The 17,673-nt window shown below is 40.4% G+C and overlaps 1 protein-coding gene across 1 annotated transcript in view; it reads right to left on the bottom strand.

Moving 5' to 3' along the window:
- Positions 1–17,673, bottom strand: part of bmpr1bb (bone morphogenetic protein receptor, type IBb) — a 69,068-nt gene that overhangs the window by 40,957 nt on the left and 10,438 nt on the right. The window contains exon 3 of the mRNA XM_077496820.1: positions 5,181–5,357. Coding sequence (XP_077352946.1) covers positions 5,181–5,235 — 55 coding nt within the window. The 5' untranslated portion in view covers positions 5,236–5,357. The remainder of the gene's footprint in view (positions 1–5,180; positions 5,358–17,673) is intronic.

The following is a 17,673-nucleotide window of genomic DNA, read 5'->3' as shown; positions in this document are numbered from 1 at the left end:
TCAGTTTGCAAAGTGCACACAAAAGGAATGCTTTTCTTGAGGTCAACAAACCGTTTTAGATACACTTCGCCTTGTATCAGCGTTTGTTTTTTTAATCAACCGGTGCAAGGGCAGCACACTCAGAGAAGGCTGACATCATATTTTTTGGAGGAGTTGTCACCATCAAAGCAAAACCTTTCCAGGGCAATGCTACTCCCTCTTATGATCATGTCTGGAGATCAGCGCAAGGCTGTAAATGCAAACCGCATGTGAAGGTGGGAGTGTTTGGCTATGTTCACACTATACTCACCAAAAATAACTCTTTCAAGTATTATATACATAAAGGACCGCTTAATAAAAGAAAAGGGAAAATCAAATAAAGCTAACAATTGAATTAAAGTAAAGCATCCACACATCTGCTGCAAAACGTGGTACAGTAATGTTGTGCAGCAAAGCAAATTACAGCCACAAAAAGAAATTGTTTCACATTGTTAACTGAGAATATCGTTGCCAAGGTAGCATTTTCAGAACGGATGTCAAATGGAACCAAAAGCATTATTATACTGATATGTGATAAAAGCTCATTGTTCAAAAGAAAATCATCTTTAGACAATTTGATGTTATGCGCAAGCCAACAAACAGACTTGCTGTGTCAGCGCTGACCGCATTCAAGGTCACCCCGAAATCTGATCCACTTCCCCCACACATTCCACAGGCTGCTCCTCCACATAACACACACACATACTGGATGTATGTTACTGTGACATTTCGCCAGTGTTCTCCGCATTAATGCTAAAAAGTTCTCAACATCATTTTTTACGTAACCTACCGGAGACAAATAATTATTAATTTTTAAGATATTTGTTATGGTCTACTCATTTGTAACGTGTGAGCATCATATAGATCAGGGGTGTCAAACTCATATTAGCTCAGGGGCCACATGGAGGAAAATATATTCGCAATTGGGCCGGATCGGTAAAATTGTAAAATAATTTGTAAAACATTGCCGTCAATTACATGCAGATTTTCGCTATTTGTGGGCCAGCCCTAAATTGTGGGGCGCATCTGTACAAATATTGTCCTAAAATTTTTTTTGCATAAACCTGTATATTGTTCACTGATTGTGTGCCGGGTGCCGTTAATGAAGTTATAAGGACGTTAATCCTTGTCATATGTGTAGTTGGATGTGTCTTATTCAGCATGTTTGTGTTTGATTCATGTTTTTATTTTTTAAACAAACTAACTTTAAATTGTGTTTAAAATAACGACATTCAGAACAATTCCATGTACAAGATGCATTGCTCAACTGAGACTTACTTGTGTAATTATGAATTTATAAGCTTTGATTGTGGCCGGCTGATTAATTGGGCCGACAGTCTTTTTTTTTTTTTTTTTTTTTAACTTTACAAAACCATCTCGCGGGCCGGATTAAACCCCATTGCGGGGCTGATCCGGCCCCCGGGCCTTATGTTTGACACCCCTGATATAGATGAACTCGCCATATGAATTTACATAAGTTTAGTCCTCTTTGCTTAGACAGCATAAAGTTCACTAAAGGGCTTCTCAGTTTTCAATTTTGGGTGGTCTCGCCCTCAACGTCATTAAACGCGTACAGAGCATCGTGAATTGTAAACAAACACTGAAAACCGCACAGTAACGTTTTGATTTAAAAGTTATGAGTGCGTCAAATCGAACCAAATCGTTCCACTCTAAAATATAGATATACAAACAAAATAGTCTCTTATTGGAAAGATTCATCTCATGTTCATATCGTCGTACCAAATTGAATCAAGAACTGACTTGAATTGTTCGTTCAACCTTAAAATCAAATCAATCATATCAATCGTCCCTCAATCGTATCACATTGTTGAGATTATATTGAATCGGACAGTAGGCATAGTGTTTGCTGTACGAAAAGCTTGACTGATTGATTGATTGATAGCTTTGAAAAAAATGTTCCTGCTCGTTTGCCTGAGTGCCAATTTCCTACCCTGACGACCGTTCAATCACGCGCCTTCAGAAGCACGAAGGATGACGAGCGAGATAAGTTCCTCCAGGTGGCCGTCGTAAATCTCCTGCTCAAAGGAGACATCTTGCATGTGTCTCAGGGGTGCGCTCCGAGGAGCTGGCGAGCAACCTGACATGGGGGTCGTTTATCCTCAGCCTCACGCCGCTTAACCCTCGACGGGCTTCAAAGATCGGACGTACGCGACGTGTGAACGTGTCGGAAGAGCGCATTCCAATCCATCTTGCCGCCCCCCTCCGGGTCATCTGTTTCCACTGTTCCGGCAACCTGCCTCGTGTTTACCAGCCGTGACCGTGCAGCCTTGAGGAGGAAGATGGTGCAGAAGTGTCTGTCACCATTTGACAAGATGATTCCGGACTTGGCGACGCTCCGACCCCGCGCACCCTTGGACCAAAAGTCCTGTTAGATTTGCACTGGCTGGCAGAGAAATGTGGCGCGTGGGTGCCAGTTTTGCAGAGCGGTGTTATATCCACAAAGACAACACACAAACACAGACAGGCTACAATCCGAGACGCTGGTTTTGGACATTCACTAATCTTAATTTTATTGGAGGTACTGAACCTCACCTGAACTAGAATTGACTAGTTTGAGATTAATTTAAGATGGAACCAAGGGGCAGCCGATAAAATGAAAAGAGCGGAGGCCCCACAATTGAACCCTGTGGAACACCGTACGTTCCATTATACATGTGTATATTCATATTGCACATATTTGTCTGGCCACTTTCTATCTTTGCTCGACATAGCATGAAGGGATTATCACATGATGTACCATCACAACAATCAGAGGTCGACTAGCAAGCAATGTAACGTGATCACCTGCAGCCAATGATGGCCAGCGGGGTATGTCTTGACCTCCATGAGTCTGACTCAGTGGATGAACTTATCTGCCTGTTGCACAAATTACCAATCATTCACAAAAAACTCTAGTTTATAGTATTTTTTAATGTGATTTTACAGTAAATATACACTTACATGACTTCCAGTGCTCTGTTTTTATGAATTCAGCACTGTATAACTGTGCGCAGGGGCGGGTTAGACCTCTTGTTGGTAATTTCGCAGACAAGCGCGGACCAGCTGAATCTCAACCGGGAGGGCACCACTGCGGGCGTGGTCAAAGCTGACTTAAATCATGTTCAATCTAAGCAGTTTAGAGACACTTCAACATGGACTGAGCAGAGGCAACATTTACAAATTCCCGCCAAATTGTTGCTAAGCCAGTCTCACCGGTGCTGCTTCTTCTAACAAACATTTCAGTCTTCTGCCAAACTAAAACTACACAAACTACACTAATATCAAACACACAAGTATCTCTCGTGTGTGTTTCTCAGCAGCCAGCCTATAAAAACAGGTGGCTGGTGAGACCACGCCGCTCAGATTTACGACCAATCCCGCACATGTTTAACTCATTGGAGAGACTGTCAATATATCAAATCACAAAGAAGTCAAGGAAGAATTAAGGCAACTGATTGTTGTGTTTTCATCCAATTTTGTGCTTTTGGTGTGCTCATCCAAATCACTCAGTCAGCATGAAAATGCAGCAGATAATGAAACTACAAATGTTTGCATACAAATCTCTTAAGAAAGACTAAAGCGCACTGATAAGAGACTCTGTTGTGAGGTAGCAGCACTCAAGGTATTTCATCAGTAACTGTGAAAATTACTGCCAGCTCACTACTGGACTTTACAGCTGGTCTATATGTTTAGCACTATTCCACTACAATGTCTGCGTACTTAAATGGTATAGTAACCTTAACCATGCAACTAGTAAAAACAAACCAAATTTATTTCCATGCAAAAAAAAAAAAAAAAAAAAAAAAAAGCACCGAGTACAAAATTCAAAAAAAGACAAATCTACAGCGATTTCCTACTAAATTCCCACGGGAATGCGTGAGTCGTGCCTAATGTGGCGGTCAAGTGTTTTGAATGCTAATCTTGTCGCCTGTCCATCATTTTCCCGACAAGAAAGGGAACAAATGCCGAGGTGCCCCACTTGAGGAACTCGAGGGGGGCTTGAGATGGTTGGGGGGGGGGGGTCACGGACCCTACCGCCTGTCAAAACCTTACAGGCCAGCAGGACACTGTTGGCATTCATCGTAGAGAGACAACTGGCTGTCCATCTTCAAACGATTCAAACAGGAGGGTGCGGCGGGATCATAAATTTAAGTCAATTTTCATAGATTAAAATATTTGCATTTTTGAGTGGTATATATCGATAGCACATGTTTTGGTGTTGCCAAAAAAGTAAACCTCATGAAAATTGGTTGACAATTTTCAACCCTTCTTCAATGGGCATGTATTGCCGTTGATAGGAAAGTTGCCCCTACCGACATGGCCGTGGCACGTTGGGACAGCGGTGAGCCGGGCTGCTACAAGGGCACTGACATATATCCAGTAATCATAATAACTGCGATAATTACACACAATGCTACTTGAACAAACGGCAATAAACCAATCAGAGGCCAGTATTTTGGGATCCTTTAATGCTAGTGTTTCTGGGGATTGTTTACGGAAAGTCCTGCGGATTGTCAGACTAATTTTAGCTCATAATGACGTACAATTATTAAAATGTGCATGAAATTATCAATAGGTAAACGCAAGCTTTATACTGATACTTGTATGTTTGGGGTTCCACACATGGAGTATCATGTAGTATCCATGACAACAGCAAGATGATTAGCAATTTTTTTTGCTATATTTGGAGGTGTATAATTATTTCACAATTCATATAATTAAAGCAGCTGCCAGGAAGGACAACTACGTTGAGATTTACATGCCGTTATTATTTTCATAAAAATGAAGGTAAGTTTCAAATTCAAATTTCTGATGTTAGCTACCCGTTAGCATAGTTGGCACACATTTATGTTTGTCGACCTTACCTTGATGACTAGCGCTGTTATCTTATTTCTAATCATATTTTCCTGCTCATTCACTGCAGTAGACATATACAAAGTATATTCGCCATCCGTTTAGTCACCGACCGCGCATATATTATAACATGACAGCATTGAACATTTTTTTGAAAATTGAAACCTACAATAAACCTTCCATGAAAAAGGTATTTTTTGTAAAAATATTTACTATTGAGAGGCTAAAATTTAAGTTAAATGGCTCTGAATCCTTAATTGATTACAAAATAGTCAATTATAAAGTTCATTAAGGTGATTGGCACTCACCTTCCGATCTTGGGCTCAGCAGTGCCAGCAGGAGCAGAGCGTGCCAGGCCAGCATCACGCCACCACCGCCGCCACCACTTTTCAAAGCCTCCCGCAGCGATTACCAAGTAGTCGTCCTGAAGACCGCCACAGTCCTTCCCGGTCGGCCACCTCTTTCGCCACTCCGACACTGACAGCCTGGGAGAGAAAGGCAAAGGGGGTGGGGAGGCGGAGGGGATATTGTGAGGCGGGGGGTGTTACTTCTCTCTGGGTGTCCGGCTCTTTCTGCCACTGAGGCAACAGCTGAGTGCATGTGGACCCCACAACAAACCGCCAAGAGGGAGGCAATGGGGGAAGGGGGAGCGATTGAAGTATCATAGATACAATAGAAGCCATAAATACAAATCCATTCCATAATTTGATTGCATTATCAAGAGGATAAACAATTCTAAAAAGTAAATTGATAGTGAGAGCACGAGATTAACGTATTTTGTGAGAAAAGTCATATATACTCCTGCTAAAGTCGTTTTTTAGAAAGACAATCTTTCAAGGTAAAAATGTGAATTTCCAAGAATTTTTTTTTTTCTGATTTTACAAGACTAATTTATTGATTTTAAGAGAATTAATCTATAGTAGAATAAAGTCATATTGTACGGTAAGTCATATTTTTATGAGAATATTGAGAAAAAGTTGTAATCGACGTTGAGTCAAAATTTTGAGAAAGTTTTACAAAATGTGGTTGCAATCTTACAAGAATAAAAACAAACCTTGACACAAAATGGTCTTTTATAAATGTGATCGTCCGAGACTAAAGCCATCTAAATAAAATAAAGTAAAAAGTAAAAGGATAATTCATAATTTTACATACAATTAAGATTAAAAGTCCTTTTTTTAAAATCAGAAAAAAAGTCAAAATTACATTCACGAATCACAAGATTTGGTATTCTTTTTAAGTACTTTTTAATATTACAAGAATTATGCTAATATTTCCACTACTTTTTTGTGAATTCTACTCAACTACAGCTTTCGACAAATACAAAATAGAGTAAAAATGTCACTAATTGGAATTAACGAGGGAGGTTTACATTACAACGCAAATGCTAAAGAACCGCGTGCGTTTACGTTTATGTGTGTGAAAGGGGCCGAAGCCGCGGCGTGGCGTCAGGTGATGAGGAGGCGATTAGAGCTCACACCTCCAGGCACGGCCGCTGCCACTTCGCAACTCGTTGCTAATCCGCTACACAGACGCACACGTTAACAATGGGGGCACATTCCTCACGTCAATATGTATGTTGTAAAAGGATTAGGACGGCTATTAGCCAGATTACATCAGAGTCAAAAATCACAAACATGTCACAAAGTATTCTTGAGGGATGCATTCTCTTCCTGATATAAACAGATGAATTCTTGGCTTTTTTTTTCTTGAAAAACGTTGACATTTTACAACAATAACATACTAATATCAGTTTATATTAATTTAATTAAGGTGTTCTTGTAAACGGCATTCTCTTCCAAATAAGTGGAAGAAAGTGAACAGAGTTGAGAGTGGTGTTAAAAGCAGCAGGAGCCAAATGGCCTCAGCACCCTGCCTCCTGCTCCACTCTGAGTGTGAGGACATGCACCTCCGCAGACCCTGGAGCTTCCGGAATTGTCACCCCCACCCCGCCGCTCCATTTGTGCTTGTGCAGCCTCGGGAAATGGCGGGGAGGGGGGCACGTCGTAGAGAATGGGTCGCATGGTCTTTTGCGCTTCAGCACACAGCGTGGAGCCCCTTGAGAGCTGCGACAGGGCGGGATTGAGCGCCACTCAGTGTTGCCAGGTGTACGATAATTATCGCATTTGTACGATAATTTGACCCTCTGTACGATGTACGATCAATAATCATAAAAAAAATGGCAAATGTACGATAATTTGACCATTTCATATTATTGCTGGTGAAACTGAAACTTTTTTTGCAAACCCTGAAGGTACCTGTTCTCATATGACATATAATACCAGCAATCGCGCTTTGTTGAGCGTGAGAAACGAGTGACGTTCATGCATTGATTGGCTGAATGGCAAGTGCCCGCCCCAGTAGACGCTCCCAAACAGAAAGTAGAGCAAGATTCAACCCACCAAAACGTGAATAAAAGCAGAAGACAGAGAAGGAGAGGGAGCGATAAACAGAAGCAAAATTAATGCCATTGAAGAGGATAGGGAGGAGGGATGAGTGGCAAGAAAGAGAAATAAGCAGCATCGCCCACAAACTTGCAGAAAAGAGTGGGAAAACCTCCAAACCTGTTGCGGGCTCAGACAGTAAGACCTTGTCACAATTTTTTTTTTTTTAAACTAGTGGAAGGTATGTGTTGCTATTGCTCAGTTCCTTAACCTCAATCTTGGCAGATGCATCTTTTGTTGAATTGCAGGTATAATTCTTTAATAAAAAATATACGTTTCCTCCTGTAAACATCATTAAGCATATAATTTATACATGTAAAATGTCTGAAGTCCGCTTTTATTTATACATTTAAATAATGCTGTTTCTACTGAGTATTGTCTCAAATGTTCTCCAATTTCAACAGTGTAAATGTATAATAGGATCGTATGCTGAGAAACGTTTCTTGGGGGTAGTAATACGGCGGCCTCGCGGCTTCAAAAGTCGTGGCCTACCAGCTATCCGGTAATGAATACAAATCAGTGATGTTTGGCTATCCTCTACTAATGCAACGAAGCCTTACGACTATATTTGACTGTCACGGATCAATGGGTTTATTATTTTGGTTATGGCGGGTGTACGATAATTTCCATCAAAATACGATAATTTTGAGTCTATGGTACGATAATTCTATATTTCCCACTTGGCAACGCTGGCGCCACTAGGTGTGGGTTTCGGAGTTGGAGGGGTCAGTCCGCCACAGAAGATTGCTTGGTGCCAATGAAAACTTCCTTTGCCCTGTTATGTTAATTGGAGCAGGACAGCTTTTTGAATGAGATTTTTTGGATGAATTTGACATTTATGCCAATAACACACCCACACCACAATTTTTTTTAATAGGTAGACTTGGGATTGCATTGTCTTGCTATAGATTAGACAGACAGATAGACAGACAGACAGATAATGAAGCTAGCTAGCTAGCCAGCCTGCTAATTATACATAGGTAAATTAGGTAGCCTGCTAGCTAGCTGCATAGCTAGCTCGCTATCATAAATAGAGAGATTATAGCTACTGTAGCTAGCTAGCTAGCATGCTACTATAGAGAGGTAGGTAGCCCGCCAGCTAGCTGTATAGCTAGTTCGCTAGCACAGACAGACAGACAGACCTGGGAAGGTGATCACAAATAAAAAGTACCACCTAGCTAGCTACAACTATCGAGCTACCTGTTCAATCAAGAAATTACCAGAATAAAACTTGTCTGAAAATAATGAAGTCAGCCAAAAAGATCTTAAAAAGCTGCAACAAAATGGCTCGACTCAACAAGAGCTGATCCAGTAAATAAACTAGGTGACATCTATCAGTGTGAGCCATTCCATAAAGCTTTAGGCCAATCATATGATTACAAAGCTGAAAATTCAAAATTGTTGCTCTAAAGTTGACATGAATGTGACTCCTTCTGTACAGTCGCAAAACTCCATCTCCATTTGTGAGACAAATATTTTCTTATGAAAACAGAGATCTTGCGCTAATGCTTGCAGCATTACCATAGCGCAACGTGACAATCTTCATATTTCATTTTCAGAGCAAAAAAAGCCTTTCATCGTCATCACGCAGTGCACGCGGACCACTGGGAGCGATTCGGGTGATCCCGTGAAACAAAAGAGGCCCAATGGTGACGTTGGAATGCGTGTCGGACGGCCGACGTTCGGAGCTTCCGTGAAATCGGGAGGATTTGCGGCGTTTAAAGTGATGTCATCCAGAGATGTTTATTACCGCGGCAACGCAGCTGTCTGCCCGCCAAAGGCTCCGACAGAGGTCAAGATAAACTGTGGATGTATTGCACATGTTGTCATCTTATGAGAATAATGTTCAAATTTTACGAGGAAAAAGTCGTAACCTTACAAAAACATAATTTTGTACGAAAAGAGTCGTAATCTTATGAGATTAAAATTGCAATCATACACTACTTTGACTTCAGAGGTCCCCAATTTACAATTTATTCGATATATGAGTCATCACTTGGATTTTTTTTTCTGCTGAAGTTTCTAGTCGAGTAAAGAAAAACGATAACTACACTCACTGATGGTCTTCTCACCGTTAATTGAACAGAACAAGCAGTCAAACGAAAACACTTGGAAAAAAAAGGCACTACAAAGTTACAGACCACGCCCCATTACAGGCACAACAACACACAAATGCCCGACGGTTTTCAGAATAAGCTAATTTCGTTTGTTAAGTTTTTATAGGTTACATTTTACAAAAAAGCACTATTTTACCTAACGGAAGGCATCAAATGTTATTCAGGTTAGTGTGCTTTATGTTGAATAATATACGGATTATATTCATTTATATAACATGGATTCATGTTTGTATACAAGCCAGAATGGATGCATGAATATTTTGAGTCCGAAGGGAAAACGAGATGCTGCAGCCTGGCAAACGACAGCAATAAAAAGTCAGACTTTGAACATGGAAGGTGACCGCGGGTTCCAGAGGGTCCGCGTCAGCTAGCGGCGCTAATTAGCCACTTCCTCCGCCGGTCAGACCGAGTGGATGGCGGGGGTCGAACCGCAAACTGGCCGTGACCCTCACACCTGCCTGCTCTCATTAGACCTCAGCTCGTCTGACACAAAAACACACACCTACTCTTTGCAGCAGGTGCTAAACAACAGAGAAGGGGCAAGAATATGGACAAATAGCTTGAATACAAATTGTCACTCACCACTGGACTATAAATATTTTGTTTTCTGACAATTTCCCAAAACGTGAGCAAGCCAGTCATCGTTTGACCCAACTGACTAGACTGTGGGAAGATCCAGATCCAATTTCAAGTGACACTATCATGCAGAAACATGCCACAACCCCCAGGGGATAGACACCCTAACGCCCAAATTAGCAAAGCCTAGATTAGCATTAGCTTCTGATGAACAACAGATACTTAATAGTTTAATATATAAATTTCACATTACCCTAAACAAATAAATGTCTTACATTTAGTACTTGTGCCATCTAGTGGCATCTTAGGGTGTTTTAAAAAAAAAAAAAAAAAAAAAAAAAAAAGTTTTTTGCTGCCTCCAGGTGGCCAAGAGACGCACAGCAGAAGGAGCAGCACAATACCCTGCACAATGAGTTGAAGCAAAAAATAATAATAAATCAAGATTTTATGTATGTATGTCATTACTGATTATTTGTATATTTCAGAGTGACAGTTTTCTTATTAAAAACACATTTTAAAAAAGTAATTAAATTAGAAGCAAGCAAATGGAGCAGAGCGTTTCGCTTCCTGCCTGCTTCCAGAGCAGGAAGAAGGTCCGTCATTAAGGGGGAGAATTGCGGCATATTTACCATAATCAGGCAACCCTTAACAAACATTAATTGGTGCGTTGCGCCGAAAGGTTTAATGAGGGAATAGTAGTTTTGTGTCAATAACTGTCAGCAATAATGACAACGCAATGAGCACAGTGGGTGACAGACACATACACATATAAATATGGCTCTTGAGCTCTTTAGTTGGTCCACCCCTGCTCTAAATGCATCATAAGGCGCAAGGGAAACAATCTTCCATCGCTCCTGAAGAAAGTGTCACTTCCCTTCAATTACACGTTGTTGGAGTGAACGTAGTAAAGGAGGAGGGGATATTTTCCATGTGCATAACACCTCCCATCCTTCCCTGCCGTGCATAAAGCTCCTTTGTGTCAGCGGTTGTGAAGTGTATTATAGCGACGCGGCAAACAGCGTGATTAGTTCACAACATTTGTCTGAGACAGGCCCACACCTGCCTGTCAACATCACCACAGATTTGATATGATCAAAAGGAGAATTAATTGGTAATTAACTGGCATATGTGGCAAGTATGTCTTAGTACTGGCTCGGCTAGGCATAAAAGTACAGAGTAACAGTGCTGTATTATAGATCCTTAGGATATTTTAACGAACTTATTACCACAACTGTTAACTATTTTAAAATGTGAAACAAAATGGATGTCTTCATTTTGTGTGTGCGCACAGCAGCTTGCAAAACGTGCAAATCCAACAGCTGTCCGCATCTTTAAAGTTCTTCCAAGCTGGAGCACAGCAACAAAACAGTGACCTTTTGTAAAAGTGGATGTTTTTTCCATCTGCTGTTCGTAACGGCGGTTTCCGTGTGAATGAGTGTGTGTTCCACAATGCAATACATGCACCGTGAAACACACTTCAATTTACAGCTTACTTAAGGGAAATGACACCGTACTGATTTTTTTTTTTTTTGGGCTATGAAATGTTCTTTCCCACACTTTCATTAAATAAGGCAGTAAAATATCCACACTAACCTACGTTAATAGGCAGTGATTATCTGTCAGTAGACATAAAATGCTATTTTAGGCTTTTATTTGATCGCAGACATAAAATAGTAAGTTTAATGTTTGCATTAAGGAAGGAGATCCAAACTCCAGTGAGGCTCAACTTTTCATGCAAGTGAAACTAAATCACAAAGAATGCTACTTCCTGGTTTTACACATCATGACGTAAAACCGTCATGATGTTTTTATTTTGAGGGTGGGGAAAATGTTGCATTGTTTGTCCATTATTTGTGAGCAAGCCACTTCCTGGTTCACGGAGGATGACGTCGTAAGATGACCGATTGTCAATCCTGGTATGGGGTAAAAGTGAATAACTGAATTACTAAAAGAAAAAAACAAATAACAATTTGGTGCCTTGTTTGTTTGTTCATTGCTCGTTAGCATGGTTGAAGAAGGATGACGGTAGGTGACCGACCGGACTGTACCATTCTTGATTCTGGGCCAGCTAGGGGGGGGCATTTCCATTCTTGGGTGGGGCAATGTGTCTAAAATCAAAAGTCCAACTAGAAAGAAAAGTGAAAAACACAAACATGAACCAGTTTCTTGGTAAGCATTAAGCAATCTACCTCCTGGTTCAAGTAGGATAACATGAGACTGTACCATTATTGATTTTGGGGTGGGGGAGCAGGAGGTTTCGGAGTGGGGGGCACTGAATGTCTTTTCCAGTGGAGGGGCTCTCCATGTCTCTTCAGGTTAAATAGGAGCAGATGAGACTGGAGTATTTCAGGTGGATGAGAGTGTGAAACTATCCGCTCCAGGAGGCTGATGGGAACGCGAGCGTTGTCTGCGCTTCGCTCTTTTGTCAATCGCATTAAATTGACTTGATTCAAAGACATACTTTTGACAGCGTGTGAATTGAGCCTCAGCAGGCAGAAGCAACTTTTTTTTTTTTTTGCTTTTTAGTACTCACAGCAATCCAATTCGTATTGCCTTCCAGGTCTGTGACCCCCGCCCTGGGCCTGCTTCTGCTCAAAGTTTCCTCCTGTTGTCAGTCAGTCTGTTGTGTTCAAGCACTAACCTATCTTGCTAAAATAATTTAAATACATTAAGGAGCCCCTAAAGTCGCAATCACCAGCTGTGCCAATCCAAGACTGCGCTCACCAGTCTGACCAGACCAAAAGCTTTGAGTACTTCACAAAAGCAACTGACGGTGGTTACATCATCTTCCCAAGAGAAGAAATAAATCAAATCGATGAGTTTCAGAATCACAGCTATCTATTTTTAACAATAAAGCCTTATTTAAATGTATCCAAGATGACTATTTTTACGTTACTCTCTTAAAACAAACAACAAACATCCACAGTTCTGAATCTTGAGGCGACATGATGCTGCACAGCCCTCACAGAGTGAGGAAGAGGCGGAGCTTCACAACAATTCTCAGACAGTTCAAGTATCCAATTGATAATAGATTTTTTTTCAAGCTATTACAAGAAGCTGATAGTGTCAATTTGTGAAAAAAAAAAAATATGTAACTGACCATATTTGGTAGGGGTGTGCCAAAAAAAAAAAAAATCGATTCATAAAAGAATCGAGATTCTCATTTATTAATCGAATCAATATTAATATCAAAAAATCAATTGTATTTAAATTAGAAAGGAAGAAGAAGGGGAAAAGGCAGTTGTAGCGCACATGCTATTTTTGTGGAATACAAAATTAAAAAATGTTTAAACAAAAAAACAAAAACAAAAAAAAAAAGACATTTTAATGCCTCCATTTGTCATTTTGTCTTGCAAAGCAGACTGGAGTAGATCATGACAATGTTGTACATATCTATAAATTGAAGCAGAAATCATTTGTCAATCAAATAATTTTGAATCGAAAATCATTTGAATCGAGAATTGAAAATCGATTCTGAATCGAATCGTAGACCCAAAAATCGTAATCGAATCGTGAGACAGTCAAAGATTCCCAGCCCTAATATTTCGTCATTTGACGTTTCTGCCCGACAGCAATGATTTGTTACTTCCATAAAAAAACATGCAGACTTTGACTCTTGAAATCACTATTACAACTCTTCCTGGACAATTCAAGTGTCCAGAATTCCAATTGTGACGCAGACAAACGAAGTGTGACTGTATTCCACCATACGGCACGTCGACATCACAGCGAACCAGTCTCCCCCAGGAGACAGGGCGGCATTAGATACGCAGCAATTGGCCGTGCGTTGTTTTGCCCCTCTGCAATGAAAACACAGGAAGCAGCAAGCTGAGCAACGAGGCCCCGGGATCGATGCTTCGCTTCGGGGTGGCCGCGTGTTTTAACATCTTGCCCTCCGCACTTGGGAAGCCACTCTATTCTTCGGGAAGATAGTCAAGTTACCCCCCCCCCCCCCCCCCCCACACACACACACGCGCGCGCACCCTCCCACGGCTAATGTATCCCGACGTGGTGTCATGCCGGGCCGCTGCCGACCAGTCGATAAGTGCTGGAAATGCTATCCATCTCTGAAACATCACTCCTTCACTTAACGGGAAGCGAGAGGGAGTGCCGGCACGGTCGGAGGGCGGAAAGCTGCCGCAGCGAGCCGTCAACTTAAATCCGAAGTCTAAAACAGCAAAGTTGTCTTAATGGGTTCATCGGATCCAAAACCTGAAGAAGCACTCGCATGCTCTGATATTACAAGACATCTTTTATAGCATATGATTTACTACCCCTGTCAGATCACAGTGTATTACCTGATATATTATTTAGCATTTTAGCCAAAACGCTATAGCACTTATCCGAGACAGCACTTCTAAGCTAACATTAGACAAAAACAAGATGCTTAATTGTGATTGGCTGCCAACAAACACCAAAGTTATATTAGGTTAAGCATAGAAAATTGTCCATAGGTGTGAATGTGAGTGCTGTGCTCATCAAAATGTAATTGTGATTTCAATAGCTTATAACAATCATAAAACATTTTAATGAGAAAGGGGAAGAAAAAAAAAAAAAAAACTTGGAAACGACTTTACTGATGCCCAACCGCCAGTAGATGACATCATTGCCCCATTTTATACAAAATAAACACAGTTTCAGAGTCCATGGGAGAAATGGCTGTATTTTGGCAAACCTACTTTTTTCTACTGTCAATTATAAAAGAACGGGACGGGGCAAAAAGTAGGGAGTCTATTCTGTTATTTGGTAGATTCGGTTTATATATAATTATTGAATGTAATATCACGTGAGTATTGGAAATTAAAAAAATTTCTATAATGACTGGCAGTGAATGAGTTAATGTGTTTCCAAGTAGCACTAATGCTCAAGTCAACGTAAATCCCATTGGCATGCTAATGGAATTAGCATCGACTACTAGTAGTGATACAACTTCACTACTAACAACAACAACAAAAAAATACTTAAAAATACTTTACCACATTCACGTCACTTCATATTTTGTATGGTCTTTTTAAACACTTTAAATAATATATATTTAAAAATAATTAGAAAGAGTAACAGCGATGGATAAAAATATTGCAGTTTGATGGTGTTCTGATCGCTCTGCTTTTACAGTAAACTAATTTTCATTTTCTCCAAACAAACTTATCATCTCACAATAAATAGTAATCATGCTCAAAAGATGTACATTGTACAATTAAGCTACAGCCTTTGCTTTCTGTAGGCCTAAAAATCAGGATTGAAGAGTATTTGTCAGTCTATAACCTTGAGCAAAAATTCAATAAATATTTCCCGTTTTCACACTCTAAACAATTAGGTGAAAAATAACCCAAATTTTGTCAATAAGTGACTAATCGAACTTTTTGAGTTATTCATTAAACACAAAAATATCCCACAAAACAACACCCAAAATTGGGTTGCTTTTGTTATAAACAACCCCCACAAAAACGTTAGTTTTGCACAAAATAATCCACAAATTTGCTCTGTTTTGTGGGTTATTCATTTGACCCAACTCTTTGGGTTAAATGAATAACCCAATATGTTGCGTTGGTCCCTTTTTGATCCAATTTGGGTAATTTTTGACGCAACCATTCTTCTTCTTTCACATTTAATGTCATAAAATAGTGTGCCGCCATCTAGCATACTACAGTGGAATTACACCCAAAGTAAACAGAACAAACTGAATAAAAGTGGTGTTAAAAAACTTTTCTCGCCAAAAGTCAGCTGCGATAAGCTCCAGGTCACCTGCCACCGCAATGAGAACGAGCGCTATAGGAAATGGATGGACGCATGACTGCCCAGTACCCGATGGCGCCACGGGTCCTGGGAGAGAGCGACCAGTTGCGTGTTATGTCTTGTCACCAGCCACACTCTCGTTTGACACCTTGGGCCACGTCGCTCTCTTCTCGTGCCAAGAATACTGGCGGACCGCGACGGAGGCCCTGAGGAGAAGCGTGCCCACCCACCCCGGGGAGAACAAACACGATTAAGGGCCGGCGGCGTGCCCCCGTGCCCATCCCTCAAGGGGGGGGTGTGGGCGGCGAACGCTGCCAGCGTCTGTAACTGGAGAAGACGCAGCGTCAACAGTTGCTCCCTGTTTGTCCCGCATCTGCCACCACTGTGATCTCATGGAACAAAACGAGAATGGCAGCGCGCCACTGATAATATAATATATATTACATTTTAATAGATTATAAAAATAGCCCTGCGATTGGCTGGTGACCAACCGGGGTGTACCCCCAGCTAATTAAGATGGGAGGGATGCCAACTCACCTTCGTTCCTAATGAAGACAAGTGAATTTGAAAATAAACATATAGATAATGAGTTGCCCACATTGTGAACATTTTCCATTATCGTTCATCCAATTAGCCGCCTATTCACTTCATATGAATAAACACCTCCCACTTCGCATCAATGTTGCTCAACACTACCCTTAAATTGTAATATATTTATTAGTCCATAAATTCATGTGATAAAGGAGCTTCCCCAGCCCCCCAATCTGTTTCATAATTACTATAACATAAAGCTCATTTCTGTTAACCCGTCAATTGAGTTTTACATTAATGTTAGCATTAAGCTAGCAGCAAAAAGACATTTTGGTGTTTAAATACAGAATATTGAATTATCTTCTCTTGTATGATGTTTTTATGTGTTGCTGTTCCGTGCTTGTTGAAGTTTTATTTTGCCATCTTTGCTAATATCGGTTAGTCTTTCTACAGCGTTTCTTGTTAAACTAAAGTACATTAAAATGATATTCCTTGGTTAAATACGTAAAAACAAAAATATTGTGAACAAATTATTTACAATTAAATCTAAATGTTCCCACAATTACAATAACAAACAAAATCATACCACCAAAAACAAATCTGATCTCAAAGTTATTTTGTATTTAGAGGTATTTAATTTAATTTAATGTATAATATTGCAGAACAAAAGTGTTTCTTGATTTATTTATTTTTTCTATCCAGTTTTGGAATTACCCAAATTGTCTCTGGATTGCCCGTCTCATCCTTGTGGTGCGGATTTAATCTGGCACGACTGCTGGAGAGTGAAAGCAAATCAGCGGTTTTATTTTGTATGGCTGATTTGGGGCTGTGGAGGTTAGCGCGTTTGGGAGCACTGACCGAGGTTCGGCAGTCCGGGATCTTTCCAAGGGCTGACATCATGGGTGTCGGGTTGCCCGTTGCGGCTTTGGCTCCCAAGAGGAGTGAGGGGGTGTCAAAAAGCCCGAGCGTAGACGTGGAGAGTGCAGTTTGTTGTCTCCTTATCGCCCTTCTGTTGCAGCGGAAGATAAATTCAATGCTTTTTTTTTGTCTGCAATTGTGTGAAACTATTATGTATTTTATATTGTAAAGAATATGATATAGTACGTCTATTATATTAGAGATAGACCGATATGGTTATTTCAGGGCCAATACTGATTATTGGAAGTCAAGGACACCAGTACCCAATATTTGGAGCCAATATTCATTTTCACTAAAAAGGAAATTATTGGCATCAAAATTTACAAAAAAAATACAAACTCCAGCTCTTAAATTTGCCGAATTTTTAAGCATGTTTATCGAGCAACTTTTAGGATTCTTAAAAAATTGGAGTTAAAAAAAAAAAAAAAAAACTTAGAATTTTTAAACAAAGATGTCTATTGACTAACAAAAAGTTCAGC

This window comes from Festucalex cinctus, chromosome 15 (genome assembly GCF_051991245.1).
Source record: "Festucalex cinctus isolate MCC-2025b chromosome 15, RoL_Fcin_1.0, whole genome shotgun sequence".
In the NCBI taxonomy this organism is placed as follows: domain Eukaryota; kingdom Metazoa; phylum Chordata; class Actinopteri; order Syngnathiformes; family Syngnathidae; genus Festucalex; species Festucalex cinctus.
The sequence above is the reverse complement of the archived record's forward strand: the minus strand, read 5'-3'. Positions and strand labels throughout refer to the sequence as shown.